We start from the raw sequence: 17,630 nt of genomic DNA, 5'->3' as shown, positions 1-17,630 counted from the left end.
TTTATGTGGGCCTGATGCCTTTCGGGCATAGGAGAAACTTTTAAAACTACAGCTTCAGTTTCTTTAGTAATTATTGACCTATTCTGGTTTTATTTTTTTCTCGAATCATTTTGGCGATTTATATTTGTTTTAAAAAATGAAACATTTAATAAAAATTGACAACTTTCAAAGTTTTTGACACAAATATTCTCTCTCATAGTATTAAAATGTTATCAATATTTGTTGTATCTCTATATTAATATCTCCCTTTCACTTCTTCTTTTTTTTTTTTTTTAAACAGAGTCTCACTCTGTTGTCCAGGGTAGAGTGCCATGGTACAATCTCGGCTCACTGCAACCTCAGCCTCCTGAGTACCTGGGATTATAGGCATCTGCCACCATGCTTGGCTAACTTTTATATTTTTAATAGAGATGAAGTTTCACCATGTTGACCAGGCTGGTCTCGAACTCCTGACCTTAAGTGATCCTCCCACCTTGGCCTACCAAAGTCTTGGGATTACAGGAGTGAGCCACTGGGCTTGGCTCCCTTTTCATTTCTAATACCATCTGTTTATGTCTTACCTCTCTTTCTTGATCAGCCTTGCCTGAGGTTTGTGTATTTTATCATTTAAATATATTTTTTAGGCCGGGCACAGTAACTCACACCTATAATTCTAGTACGTTGGGAGGCTGAGGCAGGAGGATTGCTTGAGATCAGGAGTTCAAGATGAGCCTGGGTAACATAGTGAGACCTGATTTCTACAAAAAATGTGAAAATTAATTGGAGACGGTGGTATGCATCTATAGTTCCAGCTCCTGGGGAGGCTGAGGTGGGTAAATAACTTGAGCGCATGAGTTTGAGGCTACAGTGATCTCTGATCACACCACTGTACTTCAGCTTGTCTTTGAGACACTGAGACCCTGTGTCAAAGAAAAAAAAGTGGGGGGGGGAAGAAAAAATAAATATATTTTAAAACTTATATTTTATTCGTCTTTTTAAAAAACTAGTTTTTGGTTTTGGTGAGCAATCTTTAATATTTCCTTTCCTCTACTACTTTTGGTAATTTTCTTTCTTTTGCTGTTTGTCTTTTTTTTTCTGCCTCTTGAATTCAACCCTTTTTTTTTTTTTTTTTTTTTTGAGACAGAGTTTCGCTCTTGTTACCCAGGCTGGAGTGCAATGGTGCGATCTCGGCTCACTGCAACCTCCGCCTTCTGGGTTCAGGCAATTCTCCTGCCTCAGCCTCCTGAGTAGCTGGGATTACAGGCACGCACCACCATGCCCAGCTAATTTTTTGTATTTTTAGTAGAGACGGGTTTCACCATGTTGACCAGGATGGTCTCGATCTCTTGACCTCATGATCCACCCGCCTCGGCCTCCCAAAGTGCTGGTATTACAGGTGTGAGCCACCGCGCCCGGCCTTACCCTAACTTTCAATATTTTTTATTTTTTAATATGTGCTCTTAGGGCTATAACTTCCCTTATAACTATATACTTTTTTTTTTTTTTGAGACAGAGTCTCGCTCTGTTGCCAGGTGCCAGGCTGGAGTGCAGTGGTGCGATCTTGGCTCACTGCAACCTCTGCCTCCCTGTTTCAGGCAATTCTCCTGCCTTAGCCTCCCGAGTAGCTGGGACTACAGGCGCACACCACAACATCCAGCTAATTTTTGTATTTTTTTAGTAGAGACGGGGTTTCACAATGTTGGCCTGCATGGTGTCGATCTCTTGACCTCGTGATCCGCCCACCTCGGCCTTCCAAAGTGCTGGGATTACAGGCGTGAGCCACGGCACCAGGCCATAACTATATACTTTTATGGCTGCATCTCATAAGTTTTGAGATGCAGTATTTTTATTGCACATTTCTGAATAGTTTATAACTTTCATCTTTCATCATAATTTTCTTTTTAACCTATGAAATTTTAGAATAAATTTTAAAAATTATTTTAGTTTCCAAATGAGTTTTTTTGACAGGGGACTGCCTTTTCATAATTGATTTCTAAACTTGCTACCTTGTGGCCATTCATATCATGTATCTATTATACTTCTTCCTTAGAATTTGTTGAGGCTTCCTTCATTATGTGTACATATATCATATATCGGGGTCTCCAGACCCCAGGTCGGGGACTGGTACTTGTCCACAGCCTGTTAGGAACCAGGCTGCACAGCAGGAGGTGAGCAGCAGGTGAGTGAGCGTTACTACCCGAGCTCACCTCCTGTCAGATCTGCGGTAGCATTAGATTCTCATAGGAGCCTGAACCCTATTGGGAACTGCATATGTGAGGGATCTAGGTTGTGTGCTTCTTAAGAGAATCTAATGTTTGATGATCTGTCTCCCATCACCCCCAGATGGGACCATCTAGTTGCAGTAAAACAAGCTCAGGGCTCCCACTGCTTCTACATTATGATGAGTTGAGTAATTATTATATATTACAATGTAATACTAATAGAAATAAAGTGCACAATAAATGTAATGTGCCTGAATCATCCCAAAACCACTCCCACTACGACCCCTGCAGCTTGTGGAAAAATTATCTTCCACGAAACTAGTCCCTGGTGCCAAAAAAGTTGGGGACTGCTGTCATATGTGGTCAAACTTATAATTTATACTTTTCAAATGTTTATCTTTTTTTTTGTATATTTAATCTACCATTTCTGAGAGGTGTGTTAAAAATGTCTGACTGTGATTGTGGATATGTTATCTGCCCTGGTATCTTTTTACTTCAGTTTGAGAGTGTGCTGTTTATAAACATTCAAGCTTTTGATTGTTGTATCTTCTTGGTGGCTTGGCTCTTTATCATTAAATAGGCTGCTTTTCATTCTTCCTAATGTCTTTTGCCTTGAAGTCTTTTTTGCCTGATTTTATTGCTTTGGCTGCTTGCTTTTGGTTAATTTTCCAATATATCTTTTTCCATCCTTTTATTTTCAACCTTCCTGTATCCTTATGTTTTAGATGTATTTTTTAAATTTCTTTTTTTTTTTTTTTTGAGAAGAATCTCACTCTGTTGCCCATGCTGGAGTGCAGCGGCACGATCTTGGCTCACTGCAACCTCCGCCTCCCAGATTTTAGCGATTCTCCTGCCTCAGCCACCCAGGTAGCTGGGATTACAGGTACCTGCCACCACGCCTGGCTAATTTTTGTATTTTTAGTAGAAATGGGGTTTCACCATGTTAGCCAGGCTGGTCTTGAACTCCTGACCTCAAGTGATCCACCTGCCTCGGCCTCCCGAAGTGTTGGGATTACAGGCGTGAGCCACCACTGCACCTGGCCTATATGTGTTGCTTATAAGCGATATGTAGCTAGAGTTTAGACATATTCGATCTATGTATATACTCTTTCATTACTGATTTATTTGAGTTTATCTCTATTATCTCTTTAAATATTTTCTAGTTGACATGCTTTTTCTTTGCTTTCTCTCTCTCCTACTTTTTATTTATGTTGAACTAATCAACAGGAAATAAAGTTTACTTTATTTCTTTTCTCTCCACTGGTTTGGAAGTTTACATTTCAGTAGTGATTTCCCTTAAAAATTTAACAGATATACTTAATTTCATTATTTTCCTTATAAAGTCTGACTTCTATCCCTCTTCGGCAGAAAACAAGAATCTTGGAACACTTTAATTTCCTTCTTAATTTTCTCCTCCCATCTTCCATGTTATGTTTCTCTAGTAGTTTGATTATACTTCTTTAAAAGTCTCTGCTAAATCAGCTGCTATTGTATCCTTTATGCTTTAATAGTTTAGATTTACAAATGTGTTTCCATAGTTTATGTACTCCCTATTGTTTGTTACTGCCCTCTTTTTCCTCCTGGTTCACTTTACTTCATGCTGAAGCACTGCTTAAAGTTTTAAAGTTAGTGTCTCACCTTGAGGCTTGAGGTTTCTGGTGTTTCACGGGTAATACGTGTTTGAACCCCACACCCCCACACAAGGAAGCCTTAATGTTCCGATTTCCCAGCATCCTCCTTCCAGGCCAACATTCCTGCATCCCTGCCATGAGTGTTTCGAGTCCAAATTTGCAAATGAAACAGACCTTCTTGGCTGCCGGCTTTGTGCACAGGGTCTCTTTCCAGCTCCCCTTGCTGCACAGGTCTGGGGTTTCTCCTCTCATCCTCCCTCAGCATTTTCATCTAGCCTCTAACATATGTCTGGACTGATCTCCTTGTGGCTCACTTGGCTTAGACCCCCTCTCACTATACAGGTTTTGAATTTCCTTCCTGTTTCTGGTACCCGGAAATTTCTCATTCCTATTTTCAAGCCCAGCATTGTAGCAAAAACACTTTTTGATTTTTTTAAAATCCAGCATTTCTATGTGTTTAGTGTGTGAGTGGGAGCTCCCTAAGTTAGTTCAGTCTACTCTATTGATCCGCGGTCTGGGTAAGGCTGATAGCAGTGGATACAGAGAGAAATGGGCCAATTTGGGTGGCATTTTGGAGTGAAAGTCAGGGAAGGGCAGGGACAGGCAGAGAACGTGGCCGTCCTTGCTCTTGTGTAAGTGCTTGGAGAGGTCTTGATGTGGCAGGCCGAGGAGAGGACATGGTGTTGAATAAGCATCTAAAGAACCAAATTGCCTGGGACAGGTGATCACACTGGGAATTCAGAGCGAGTGACAGGTGCGGAGAGGGGAAATCTGGCCCATCTCTTTGGCCAGGCTCCCTGGCCTGTCTGCTGCAGGCATCCTTAGTGATACACCTGTACAGCCCTTTCTGTCCCTTATGTCCCTGGCACTTTAAGTCTGACTCTCCACACACCATGCCCCAACTGGTGCATAAAAGCGAGCCATGAATTCTAGCAGCCTCGCCTGGCCAGCTTTCAGGCCTAGCCCCCACCGCGCACACAGCCCCGCCCCATTTTCTTTGACTCTCTTGTCCTTACTGCTGTCTCACTCATCCCAGTATCTGTTTCTCTCTTTATACTTTGGTTTTTAAAATTGCTGGGCAGGAAAGTCTCTTCTCATCTGCCTTTCAGGGTGTTCCCTGCTCATCTCTTGGGTGAGGAGTTTGGACTTATTGTTCCATCTGGGAATTGTCTGTGAGTCCTTCCAGTTGCCCAGTATCAGCAATGACTTGGCTTAGAATATAAGGGGAGGGGTCTGGCACTCCTTCAGTTCTATCTCCACTGCACCCCATCCCCCCAAGATTGATCTGTCCGCAGATATTTACTGAATCGGTATTATTTGCCAAACAGTGTGCTGGGCACTGAGGATGCAAAGGTGAGCAGAACCAGCGACAGCTTCAGCCCGTGCAAAGCTTACCCTGCTTGATTATGTTTAGGCTCTTAGATTCCTTCCACAGGAGCTTCTACAGGAGCTAGTTTGAAGGCTCTGCCTAGTTGAAATGACACCATCCTTCCTCCTCCCTGCCCACTCCCCCTCCTACCCCTCCAGCCTGCTGCCAAATACTCCTGGCAAAACCTCTTGACAACTTCTGGATATTGAGCTTTCCTTGGATACTGTGTCTCTTGGGATAACCCAACTTCTTCCCAGAGGCTTTTATGTTATCCCCCAGAGAATCACAGTAGAAACTCTCCCCGAAGTAACCATGATGACAACGTGCAGAATCATCAGGAATGTAATAATTGTCACCTTGGAGAACTCAAAGGGAGGAGGCTTCTGCAGCCTCATTTAAAGGCTTGGGAGAAAAGATTGTGAACGCATTGTTACGCATTAATGACAATTCACAGCTGAAGCCAGTTTTTATCCTGCGCTGACAGCTGTTGGTGGAGACCACAGCAAATACTGCCAAATCTAAAACTAAATAGTGACATAAGCCCTGAACTTCACTATCCTGAAAATTCATCTGTTAGAGTCAGGAGTGGGTTTGACTGTGATTTACAGAAAACCCCCCAAACAACAGTGATTTAAATATGATAGAAGTTTATTTCCCTCTTGCTTAGAGGAAATCCAGGGAGCATTAGTTGAGGTCTGAGAAGTGCTCCACAGTGTGAGGACTCGGAGCCTTCTATCTTATTCCTCATCCCCCACCCCATTAGCACTTGCCTTTGGTCTCATGTTCCAAGATGGCTGCTTGAGGTCCAGCCATCATGTCTGCACTCTGGTGATTGGGGAGGAGAAAGAGGCAAGGAAGGGCATACCCCTTCCTTTTAAGGACACGTTTTTGGAAGTTGCACATGCCACCACTTCTTTTATCTCATGGACTGGAACTTAGTCACATGGCTACATCTACTTGGTAGGGAGATTGGGAAAGAATCATTTTTTTTGTTTTTTTCTTTGAGATGGAGTCTCACTCTTTCGCCCAGGCTGGAGTGCAGTGGTGCTATTTCGGCTCACTGCAACCTCCACCTCCCAGGTTCAAGCTGATTCTCCTGCCTCAGCCTCCCGAGTAGCTGGGATTACAGGCATGTGCCACCACACCCAGCTGATTTTTGTATTTTTAGTAGAGACAGGGTTTCACCATGTTGGCCAAGCTGATCTTGAACTCCTGACCTCAGGTGATCCACCCATCTCCGCGTCCCAAAGTGCTCGGATTACAGGCATGAGCCACTGTGCCCAGCCGAATCTTTATTCAAAGTAGCCATGCATCCAGCATAAAATGGTGGGGTTCTGTTACTAAGGGGGAAATGGAGAGTGGATGCTGGAAGATAGTTAATGCTTTCTACCATCCTTCCTTCCAACCAACCAACCAACCAACCAGTGTTCATGTGTGATGAACTGCCCTATTTAGTGAGGAGACAGTTATACAAATAACCAGCCATGATACAATGTGATATGGAGTAGAAAGGAGGTTTTGTTCAAAGTGCTGTGGGAGAACAGATGGAAATGATCAACAGCAATCATAATAATTAATAACTACAATGCCCTAGCTGGGTTCTCAGTGCTACATTCCGATGAATGTGTTTGTCCAGCTTCCTTTCTTTTCAGTGAGAGCTGCAAACCATTTTGCTTCTCTAGAATAGCTAACACAATGGGCAGGCAGGGTGCTGTTCGGAGTTCTTTATGGATATTATCTCACAACAGTCTTATGAACTGCTACTATTATCATTCTCATTTACAGATGGGGAAATGAGGCACAACCCACAGAGCTGGGTTTTGGACCTGGGCAAGGCTCCAGAGCACACGGGCCTAACCGCTCTGTTCTGCTGCTTCCCCTAAAGCTGCTCATTCTCATTCCTTTCCCTGCTCCCCAGACATCTCCAGCAGACAGCCACCGCCATCACCCTCTTCATTGTGATGATTGAGGTCAACTGGTGGGACTTCTGTCCACTTCCAGGCCAACCCCCAGCTTACTTAGATCTCTTCCCCTTGTCCCCTCCACCAGTCCTGCCTTCATCTTAGGAGTCAACCTCCCTAAGCCTCAGTTTTCTCATCTACGAGTAGGGCTGGTACTAACACCCATACAGTGGGACTGTTTGTGAAGATTGAGAGTGTTTATTTATGGAAAGTGCTTATCCTGGCACATACTAAGTGCTCAGGAGATGTTATTCTTTTTTATCTCCCTTATATCTGGTTCCTTGAATTATTGCCTCTCTCTTCTCTCTTTTCATTCAGTTTCTTTTTACAGGTTGCATTAATTTCCTATTCCTGCTGAAATAAATTATCACAAATTCAGTGATGGAAAACAATACATACTTATTATCTGGGGTCAGAGTCTCAATGGGGTTTCAAACTGGGCTCTGGAAGGCTCTGGGAAGAATCCATTTAGTCAGTTTCCAGTTTATAGAGGCTGTCTGCGTTCCTTTTCTTGCAGCCTGCTTAGCCAGCAGTGGTGGGTTGAGTCCCCATGTTGCATTATTCCAGCCTTGATTCTGTCATTCCATCTTCTTCTCTGACTCTCCCACCTCCCTCTTTCATTTATAAAATGTGTTACACCAGAATAATCCAAGAGTCTCTTCTTAGTATCCTTAACTTCATCACATCTGCAACGTCCTTTTTGCCATGGAAGGTAACAGATTCACGGGTTCTGGGATTAGGATGTGGACCTCTTTGGTGGCCATGATTCTGCCTACAGGTTCTTTCCTCTCGGGATACAGCATGCGAGAAGCACCCAAAACAAAATATCCCTTTCGAACAGTACGTTCTCTCTGTCTTCCTCCCTTCTCAGCCAGGCTCTTCGAGAGTTGCCTTGACTAGTTTCCTCCACCTCCTGACAACCTGCTGCAGTTGGCATCTGCCCCCACATTCCACCAAACCCACTCTTGCTTGGATCACTTGTGGCTTCCATATTGCCAAATCCGTGGGCACCTTTCATTCTTAACTGGCTGCGTTTTCCATGTTAGGTGCCCATTCCTTCATGACACCTGTCTGTCCCCTCTCTGCTTTGATGTCACTTTCTGCTGGTTTTCTCCCTCTTCCTTTCCAGCTTAGACTCCTCTCTGAGCTGCACCATCTCCACCCAGCCCTGAAATGTCCATGTTCCCTGGGGTTTGGATCTTGGATCCGTTGTTCTTTTCTTGGGTGAGCTTGTCCCACACTGCTGGTTTTAAATGCCACCTGCCCAGGGATGAGTGACTTCCGCGTGTGCTGTACACATCTCTGGCTGCTGGCTGGGGGCGTTGGTGAGGACTGTGCTTCTGGTCATCCCATCGGCTCCTCCACTTCCTCAGTCTCCTTTGAGGCAGACATGTGAGAGAGCTCACTGAGGCAGTGACTTGTGAAGCATGAAGCCTGGGGCACTTGGTGCTTCTGTTCCCAGCTGTGTGGCTGTTTCCATCTCGATGGACTGTGATCCTTTCAGGACATCTTGGAGGACAGGTGGAAGGCAGCAGACATGGCAGTGCCAAAGGACAGAACTGTGTTTAGCAGGGGTGACAGGAAAGCACGCAGGTGGCAGATCTTCAGGCACGTATTTATTGGAGCAAACCCCTCCTTTATCTTTGCGGTTTGCAATGGCTGAAGCTCTGAAGGAGCCACAGGCTAACTAGAGCACAAAGGCACAAAAAAACTCAAAGCAAGTCAGTGTGCATCCTAAGAGTACAGTTAGACACACAAGACTCTCACCAGAAAGAGAACAATCTGCTCGAATGGCAGGACTGCCTCTGAAGCCAGGAGGGCTGCTGAGGGAGGTGTGGTACTCAGGAGTGGTCTTGGGGGCAGGGGGAGCGAAACAGGTGAAGCCGGACTTTAAGCGGGGAATGGACAAGGAGCCAGGAGGAGGAAGGCCATTTCAGGCAGAGGAGTAGCGGGTGCAAAGGCTTAGAGTCAGGATCACTTAGAGTCCATTCGGGGAACAGAAGCATGTGGGGGAGATGAGGTTGAAGAGGAGGACTGTGTCCAGGGTATCAGGGCCTCAGATAATGCTGGCACAGGAAGTCTAAACTTTGTCTTGTTGGCAATAGGGGGCTGTGGAAGGGTTTTGAGCAGGGGAATGACTTGGCAGAGCTCAGCTTTCGGAAGACTATTCCAGTCTTGGGTGGACTGGGAAGGGCCCCAGATCTTAAAATATGCAAAATATAATTTTAGAGAGAGGAGCTACCTTGGCAATTACCAATCTATTTCTATAATTGTATATATGTGTGTATTTTTAGATGTATATGTGTGTATATATTTATATCTAATATATATATTTTAAGTACATACACTATACACATCGGATGTCCTAGATGGAGGGTGAGTGACAAAGGCAGACAGTGACGAAGCCATTAGAACTCGGAGCTAACTCCTGGTCCCGTGCTCTTCCTTGGCAGGGTACTGAGTGGAGGCAGATGTATCTGAAAGGGGGCCAGTCTAATTGTCAAGGCAGATGGTGATGCAAGCCCTGACCAGGGCAGGACAGGGCAGACACGGAGGGGAAGACTGTGTGGGAGGCAGTGAGGATATGTTCTCTCTCCTTTTCCCTCTCTGGGTGGGGGTTGGGACATAGGGCTCGTTGGAGACTGCACATGAGTGCATCTCTTCTTCCTGGGTCCTGCAGCATCCTTCTGGGCCTGGTTTCTATGGCAACAGGCTCCCAGCAGGCAGCCTGCCAGCTGGAGAGAAGTAGGCAGGCAAGGAGAGAAGGCCTGGGCAGCAAGAGAAAGGCTGAAGTTGCGGGGGTTGGGAGAGTCTCTTGGGGAGCTGTAGGGACCCCCTGAGCTGGCCCCACAATCCCTTCTGACCATGTAAGGGTGGAGGTAGCTCAGGACACACAGGCTTTTCTTTTGTGGTCCCTGAATTTCCAAACCTTGATCTTCTGTTTATCCCCCTACCTCCCACTTCTTAAAGTATTGCCTGGTTCCAACCTCATGCATCTTAAGGGGTCACTGACTTCTTCATAGAAAAGAACTCTGAACTCAGGAAAAAAACGAACAAGGCAAGTTGACCTTCTGGTTTGCATAAGATTTGCATATTATTAACTCAAAGACAAGAAATTTCCAGGCCCTATGTCATTCCTGCGAACAACTTAATTCAGCTCCACTGGCCCTGGCTGACTGTGTCTGGCCAGGCTCTGGGCTGAGCCATCAGGGTCCCTAGAGAAGTCCTCCCAACTGCAGGCCCACTCCACCCCCAGCTGCTCCAAGGCATTTCTTCCTGTGACGTTCTAGCAGCTGGTGCACTGCCAAGTGCTTGGACTATGGAGCCCAGCAGGCCTGAGTCCAAATCTTGGCTCTGCTACTTAGAAGCTGGGTTGACTTAGTTTACTCATCTCTAGGTAGGTTTGAGGACACTCTAGTGCAGCTGGTGTAAACTAGCATAGACATTGCATTTGTTAAAATGCTGAAATACTTCTGCCTTCGCTGGTAAAGAGCCACCACCCTGGCTCCTCCCTGGCCCCTCTAGCCCACTCCACAATCTAGCCCCTGCAGGGCACTGCTGCAGCATTTTGGTCTGTGTCTCCTCTGCCTGGTGTATGGCAGCATCTGCTCTGTCCATGGACCGAACTGGTTGCTAAATAGTTTGGTATCACCCCTGTCTAGAGGCAGTGCAATAGGTAGGTATATTATGTACCTAGCTGTTGCAAGGACCAATATATTTAAAGTGCATAAAGCTCATCACTTTGTAGGTTCCCTTTCTCATTCCCTTCCTTTTTTTTAACTTGGGGTGGGGATGAGAGAGAGCTGGCATGAGCCTGGGTAATGGGGGATGACAGGCACCCCTCTCCCCAGGCGAGCAAGGTTCAAGCGCTCCAACAGCGTGACGGCCGGCGTGCAGGCAGACCTGGAGCTGGAGGGCCTGGCTGGCCTGGCCACGGTGGCCACAGAAGACAAGGCCCTGCAGTTTGGACGCTCCTTCCAGAGGCATGCCTCTGAGCCCCAGCCTGGGCCCCGGGCCCCCACCTACTCAGTCTTCCGCACAGTCCACACGCAGGGCCAGTGGGCCTACCGTGAGGGCTACCCACTGCCGTATGAGCCGCCGGCCACTGATGGGTCACCCGGCCCTGCCCCCACCCCCACCCCCGGCCCTGGGGCCGGCCGCCGTGACTCCTGGATAGAGCGTGGTTCCCGTAGCCTCCCTGACTCAGGCCGTGCGTCCCCCTGCCCACGGGACGGCGAGTGGTTCATCAAGATGCTGCGGGCAGAGGTGGAGAAGCTGGAGCACTGGTGCCAGCAGATGGAGCGTGAGGCGGAGGACTATGAGCTACCCGAGGAGAGTGAGTCACAGCATTGGAATGATGGGACTCTGGGGACTGTGGCCTCGTGTGTGCTTAGGAGACCCTGATGGGGTGGCTGGGGCTGCAGTGTAACAGGAGGCCCCTTCGGTTAGTGCCTCACTGGTCTTCTGCACTGAAGCGTGGGGGTCAACACTGGCAGCAGGGCATGCTGGGAGCTCTTGGAAGGGAGCACGGTGCACATGGTGCACCTTTAGAGGCCAGGGCTGGGCTGTGGACCCTGCAGGCCAAAGGGCTGGGCCTTCTAGGGATGACTGCTAGTCCAGATCACCAAGGTTATGGGGACTAAGGGAACTCCGTTCAGATCTGGACTGGTGTGGGGGTCTGGGTGGTGGGACCAGGATTACAGAGAGGTAGGCAGTTCACAATGTCAGGTCCTGTTTGAGGCATAGATGAGGAGATTCAGCCAGGGAGACATGGTCCTGGCCTGAGGGAGAGCATGGCCCTTCCTGTAAGTTGTATCTACTGGGAGACACAGTCTTACCTCAGAATATCCAAGTGGAGGGGATAGTGACTAGGAAGATGTGTTACAGACATGAAATTACTTGGTCATTCTTAAAGGGCGCAGGACTCATGCATGCACTGGTGAGTGAGGAACAAAGCCCAGCCAATGGGTAGTCAATGGGCTTTAGCGCTGGCCAGGGCCATAGCGCTAGGCTGGGACTGGTCTCCCTCTGACACCAGAGAGAGAAAGGATAAAGGAGGATGAGCACTCAAGAAATGTAGGTTGTATAAAGGAGGGAACATCAGTGTCTGAGGATACAGTCTCCGTGCTCTATCCAGGTGTAGTAGAATAAGAACTGGTTAGGAACTTGAGGATGGGATGGGGCTGGGGCTGGAGGAGACTGATGGATAGACAGTGCCAAACAACTGAGGGGTCAGCATCATTCAGGGCAGACTCCTGGAGCCTGGGGAAGGAGAGGCATCATTTCCCTCCCTGAATTTCCCTTTGCTTTCTAGTCCTGGAGAAGATCCGCAGCGCTGTGGGCAGCACACAACTTCTCCTGTCCCAGAAGGTTCAGCAGTTCTTCCGGCTCTGTCAGCAAAGCATGGTGAGCACCTGTAGTAGTAGATCCTACCAGATATGTGTGACCCAGAGTGTGTGTGTGTGTGTGTTTGTGTGCCAGAGGTGTGTCTATGCCTGCAGGGCTAGCTGTGAGTCTTGTGCCTGGAGGTAGGACCAGGTGTTTGTGCACAAGACGGGGAGGCCTGGGCTCTTTCTTGTCCCCCTGTCTCCCAGCTCCCACCCACTCTCCCAGGCTGAGCTTCCTGGCAGTAAGGGTGGGTAGGGCTTTCTCTTGTCCTGGCTGGGCTCAGACCTCCCTGAGAGACCACTTTCCCTCCTTCTCCCTCTGCTGCAGGATCCCACTGCGTTCCCTGTGCCCACCTTCCAGGACCTGGCGGGTTTCTGGGACCTCCTACAGCTCTCCATCGAGGATGTGACCCTCAAGTTCCTGGAGCTACAGCAACTCAAGGCCAACAGCTGGAAGCTCCTGGAGCCTAAGGTGGGGCTGGGGTCCCTTTAGGCAAAGAGTCCAGACTCTGGGAAATTTCCCTACCCAGAGAAGTGGAGGATAGGGCGAACAAGGGGGCAGGGGAAGGGACCCATGGCAGCAAGGGCAGCTTGGACAGGAGATAGGTGACCATCCCCTTCCAGAGTGACCACGCTCGTGGCCACTGCCACCTGCTTGGCCCCAATGCTCATCACTGCTTGTGCTGAACCCCAAGGCTTCCTCAGCTGGGGCACGGCTGCAGCTGTAGAGAGCAAAAGTAGACTTTACAGAAGGACAGACCGTCCTCAGTTCGGGCCTAGGCAACAAGGGCAGAACCTTGAGGGTCCCCTCAGCCCTCAGGTCGTTGGACTTTGTCTGCGATATGTCCCAGAGGCCTGGAATGTGCACCCTCGTGGCGTAGCCTGGGTTGGGGAACGCCCTTCTCGGGACCTGGAGTGAAAACCCAGCTTTGATGCGAGCTGTTGAGAATGGCGCCACCAGGGGGCGCTCGAACGCGCCGCGCTTTGGTGGAAACCGTGGGGATTTGACCTTGTCGAACAGGCGCACCTGGGGCTTCGAGTCATGGGATCCGATGCTGAGCGCCATCGCGTTCGAAGCCCCGCAGTCGTCAGCGCTCCGGGTGCGGGGAACCGCGGGGGCGGGCACCGGGGTGTGGGGTGGTAAGGCGCCCCCGCTCAGCGCCGCCCTCTGCCCCGCAGGAGGAGAAGAAGGTCCCTCCGCCGATACCAAAGAAGCCCCTGCGGGGCCGGGGCGTGCCGGTGAAGGAGCGCTCCCTGGACTCCGTGGACAGGCAACGGCAGGAAGCGCGCAAGCGGCTCCTGGCGGCCAAGCGCGCCGCTTCCTTCCGCCACAGCTCGGCCACCGAGAGTGCCGACAGCATCGAGATCTACATCCCTGAGGCCCAGACCAGGCTGTGACCGGTCTGGCCCGCCCAGTCCGGCTCGGGCCCGCGGTTCTCCACCCGTACTGTACACCCAGCGTCGAGGTCACTGTGAACGCGGGCCGCCCCGAGCGCCCGCCCCACCGGCACCGCACGCCCCGGCCCCCGGGCCCGTCACACTCTCGTGGGTTTTTTACCTTCCTGACCCCACGCGAAGGCGCCCGGGCTGGGCAGGGGGCCGTGCCTCTCCGCCCTGCGCCCCTCACCTGGCTCCCCCGCCCACCTGGTCCGACGCTTTGTCCCCACCTCCTCCCCATGGGCACCATCTCTGCCATTCTTTTCCCCCACGGGCCAGGCCGGGCCGGGTCCCCCATCTGGGCTCTGCGTTCCCCCCCACCCCGCGGGGCTGGGCTTCGTGGGGATCAAGCTTCGTGGCTTTTTATGAAGAATCCCGAACCCCGCCTAGGAGCCTGCCCCACCCTCCCAGGGGCTCCATCCTCAGCCCTCAGCCCACCGGGCCCAGGGACCACAGTGGCTGGACCAACCCAGGACCAGGGCGCCTGGGCCTCTCCCCTTTCCCAGCGGCTGGGGAGGGGAGATGGGGGCTTCCCCTCACCACACCTGTGGCTGTTCCCACATCCCCTTGAGTATTCCAGGAAAAATAAAACGGCAGAACTGCACTCGAGCCAGCTGCTCTCTCCAGAAGAGGCCACCTCCTTCCCGTGTGTGGGAGGACGGGGGTGAAGGGAGAAGGGGCCGGGAGCCCACTCTCTTGGTTTGGAGACAGCAGGAGTTGCCTGGGCTCCTCCCAGGGATGGGCCAGCTGGTGGAAAGGAGATTCGGCCCCTGGAGCCCACAGTAAGAACCTGGACCCTCCTGCAAGGGCCCAGGTCGGGTGAAGAGGGGGAGGATGTCCATCTTCCTGCTCTCCCTGTTTCGGTGTTTTCCATTCTGCCTCCCAGTCCCCAGGGGTCCCCCAGAGAGGGAAGCCTGGAGCTCGCCCAGCACACAGCATGTGCTCAATAAACTGGGAGTGTGGTTATTGTTAGGTATTGACAAATGCTGGTTTCCTTTCCCCTAGAGGCACAGTGTTCCTTCTGCTCCAGTCATTCCTGATCAGCAGAAAAACTTCAGGCCTGCCACATTTTCTGATGCCTCCTATGGGTGGGCATCTTGGTGGGGGCTGGGGTGGGGGAGCAGGAAGTACAAAGAACTAAGCTCTCCTGGGAATCCAAATGGCCACCAGAACCTAGTATTGATGGCTTTATTGAGTGGTCAGTGGGGGTCAGGCAAGGGGTGAGTGCTTTACATGAATGTGGCTGGTCCTTACAACAGATGAGAAAGCCAAAGCTCAGGGCAGGTTACACGACCTGTCCGAGGTCAAATGCCAAATCATGAGATTTTAGCTCTGCAACCTTCTTAGACCAGAGAGGGCTGATAGCAGTCTCCACCCAGAAAGCCCCTTTCCACTCCTTGAGCAGTCCTTTGGGTTGGTGTGTCACCTCCAGGCAGGAGGAAAAGCCTTCAGTATTGGCTACTTTTCTGGGCCACACTGGATCGGCTAATTCTTCTCATTCGTTTATGCGGCACACATTTATTGCTTTCAGGCACCACAGGAATAGCCCTGAACAAGATGTAGTTTCTACCCTTAATGGAGCTTATTATGGCAGTATGGGAAAAATAGACAAGTAAGCAGGCAGTTAAAATACAGGAGTGAGTGCCAGAAAAATGATGAGGGGTTAGTTGCTGAAGGAGGGCCGGGGCTGGGAAGAATGTTCCAAGATCAGGGAACAGCTGTGCAAAGGCCTGGAGGATGAAGAGATGGGGAGCACAGAGACTTGATCATATCAGTGTTTGGGTCTCATTGAGGAGGGTGGCCTGGGTCTTGTGGGCTGTAGGGAGCTAGAGGAGGGTTTTGAACAGAAGAGTGGCATGAATGATACATAGACTGGTTTCGTAGATGACTTCTGAAAAGCAAGAGATGGTTCACATACACACTCATGTGAGCCTGGAAGGTGAGGAGGGCTCTAATGGGATCTGAATTCCCAAAAGCAATCAGTTTGGAGCTGATCTCCTACAGACTCCTGAGCCTGGTTCAAGACTTAGTGAATAGACTCTGCCCTCCAGTAAGTTTTTAACAAGTGCTCCCCAAGATTCTGAGCAGCCAGGTTTGGGAAGACTTAAATTGGATGACTGTCCAAAAGTCTCCGATAGAAGTAAACTGGGTCAGTTTACTTCGCTAAGATTGTTTTATCATCTCTAAAATTGGGACACGGGTGAGGTTTGAACTCAGAGCAATGCTATCAAACAGGTATTGTTATCACCCCCATTTACAGATGAGGAAACTGGGGCTTGGAGAGGTTTAAACAGCTTACCTCAAACCATGAAGCCAGGAAGTGGCTGAGTCTGAGTTTAACCCTTTACATTATACAGCATTTTATGGGTCTATGACTTTTCTCAGAAACAGCCAGGTTTCCCAGGATTGTGAGGTATATGGGAGAGTGCACAAAGGAACAGGTCAGCACCTGCAACTCTGTGGTCATCCTGCTGCAGACATGATGTCTAAAATCTCCCCAGCTGGGGCTGGTGTGGATGAGTCTCCTTTGGTTCTTGTGGCCTAGGTAGTTATGCTGAGCCCTGTAGATAAGTTGAAGATTAGATCCAGTCCTTTTGCTTGAGTTGCTTACAGTCTGGCCATGGCCAGGCACATAAACAGAAAGTTATGGTGCAAAGGGAGGCCTGCTTTCCCAGAATGGCCGAGGGATTGAAAGGAGAGAGCCTCCAGCAACCAGGGTGTCTTAATCCATTTTGTGCTGCTGTAATAGAATACCACAGAGGGGGTAACTTATAATAAACAGGTATTTATTGGCTCACAGTTCTGGGGGCTGGGAAATTCAATGTCACGGTGCTGGCATCTTTTGAGGGCCTTCTTGCTGTGTCATCCCCTGGCAGAAGTTGAGCAGGCAAGAGAGGGAGTTGAACTTGCCCTTGTACAAGGGCATTAATTCCACCCTTGAGAGTGCAGCCCTCATGGCCTAATAACCTCTTAAAGGTCTCACTTCTTAATACTTATGATGACAAATTTCAGCATAAGTTTTGGAGGGTACAACCATAGCACAGGTAGTCTGGGAAAGCTTTCTGCCTTATGAACTGGATCTTGCAGGATGAATTAGCATTTTGCAGTCAAGGAAGAGAAGGGAGAAATTCATTTTGGGCCAAGGTATCAGCCTAGGCAAAGCCATGGAAGCACATGTGTGTTGGGAATGAAAGCATAGGCTGGAGAGGGTGGCAGGTGATGGTGGCTGTAGAGGGTGTGGAGGAGATATGGCCAGAAGGGACCCATACAGAGTTGGTGATTGGGGGCTAAGATGGAGACCTCATAGTTTTATTTGAAAGATAAAACTATGGTCAACAGAATGGAAATGAACTGGCGGGGGCGACAAGACGGCAGGGAGACCATTGAGGGAGCTGCTAAAGTGGTCCAGGTAAGAGAGAACGATGTTGACTTTGAGAGACATTTAGGAGGCATAGGTGCCGTAAGCTGGATCTGGGGAATAATTCAAAGATGGGACGCCTTGAAGGTGTCACTCAGATTTCTGGCTTAATGAATGAGTAAAGCCACGAATGGACATAGGACATTACAGAAGGAGCAATACAGTTGAAAATACTTAACATGTCAATAACCATTTACTGAGCACTGAGAAGGTGCAAACTACTATG

At 49.3% G+C, this 17,630-nt stretch overlaps 1 protein-coding gene across 6 annotated transcripts in view; it reads left to right on the top strand.

The window, feature by feature from the left end:
* DLGAP3 (DLG associated protein 3) overlaps nucleotides 1-17,301 on the top strand; it is a 62,122-nt gene extending 44,821 nt beyond the window's left edge. For all 6 annotated transcript variants that reach the window (XM_064363672.1, XM_012440184.3, XM_012440174.3 and 3 more), the window contains 4 exons: nucleotides 11,014-11,498; nucleotides 12,477-12,568; nucleotides 12,878-13,021; nucleotides 13,729-17,301. In XM_064363672.1, coding sequence (XP_064219742.1) covers nucleotides 11,014-11,498; nucleotides 12,477-12,568; nucleotides 12,878-13,021; nucleotides 13,729-13,947 — 940 coding nt within the window. In that variant the 3' untranslated portion in view covers nucleotides 13,948-17,301. The remainder of the gene's footprint in view (nucleotides 1-11,013; nucleotides 11,499-12,476; nucleotides 12,569-12,877; nucleotides 13,022-13,728) is intronic.
* The last annotated feature ends 329 nt before the right edge of the window (nucleotides 17,302-17,630 follow it).

This window comes from Aotus nancymaae, unplaced genomic scaffold (genome assembly GCF_030222135.1).
Source record: "Aotus nancymaae isolate 86718 unplaced genomic scaffold, 86718_ANA_hifiasm-v0.15.2.pri h1tg000053l, whole genome shotgun sequence".
NCBI classification, from domain to species: Eukaryota; Metazoa; Chordata; class Mammalia; order Primates; family Aotidae; genus Aotus; species Aotus nancymaae.
Note: the sequence above shows the minus strand (reverse complement) of the source record. Positions and strands in the feature narration are given on the sequence as shown.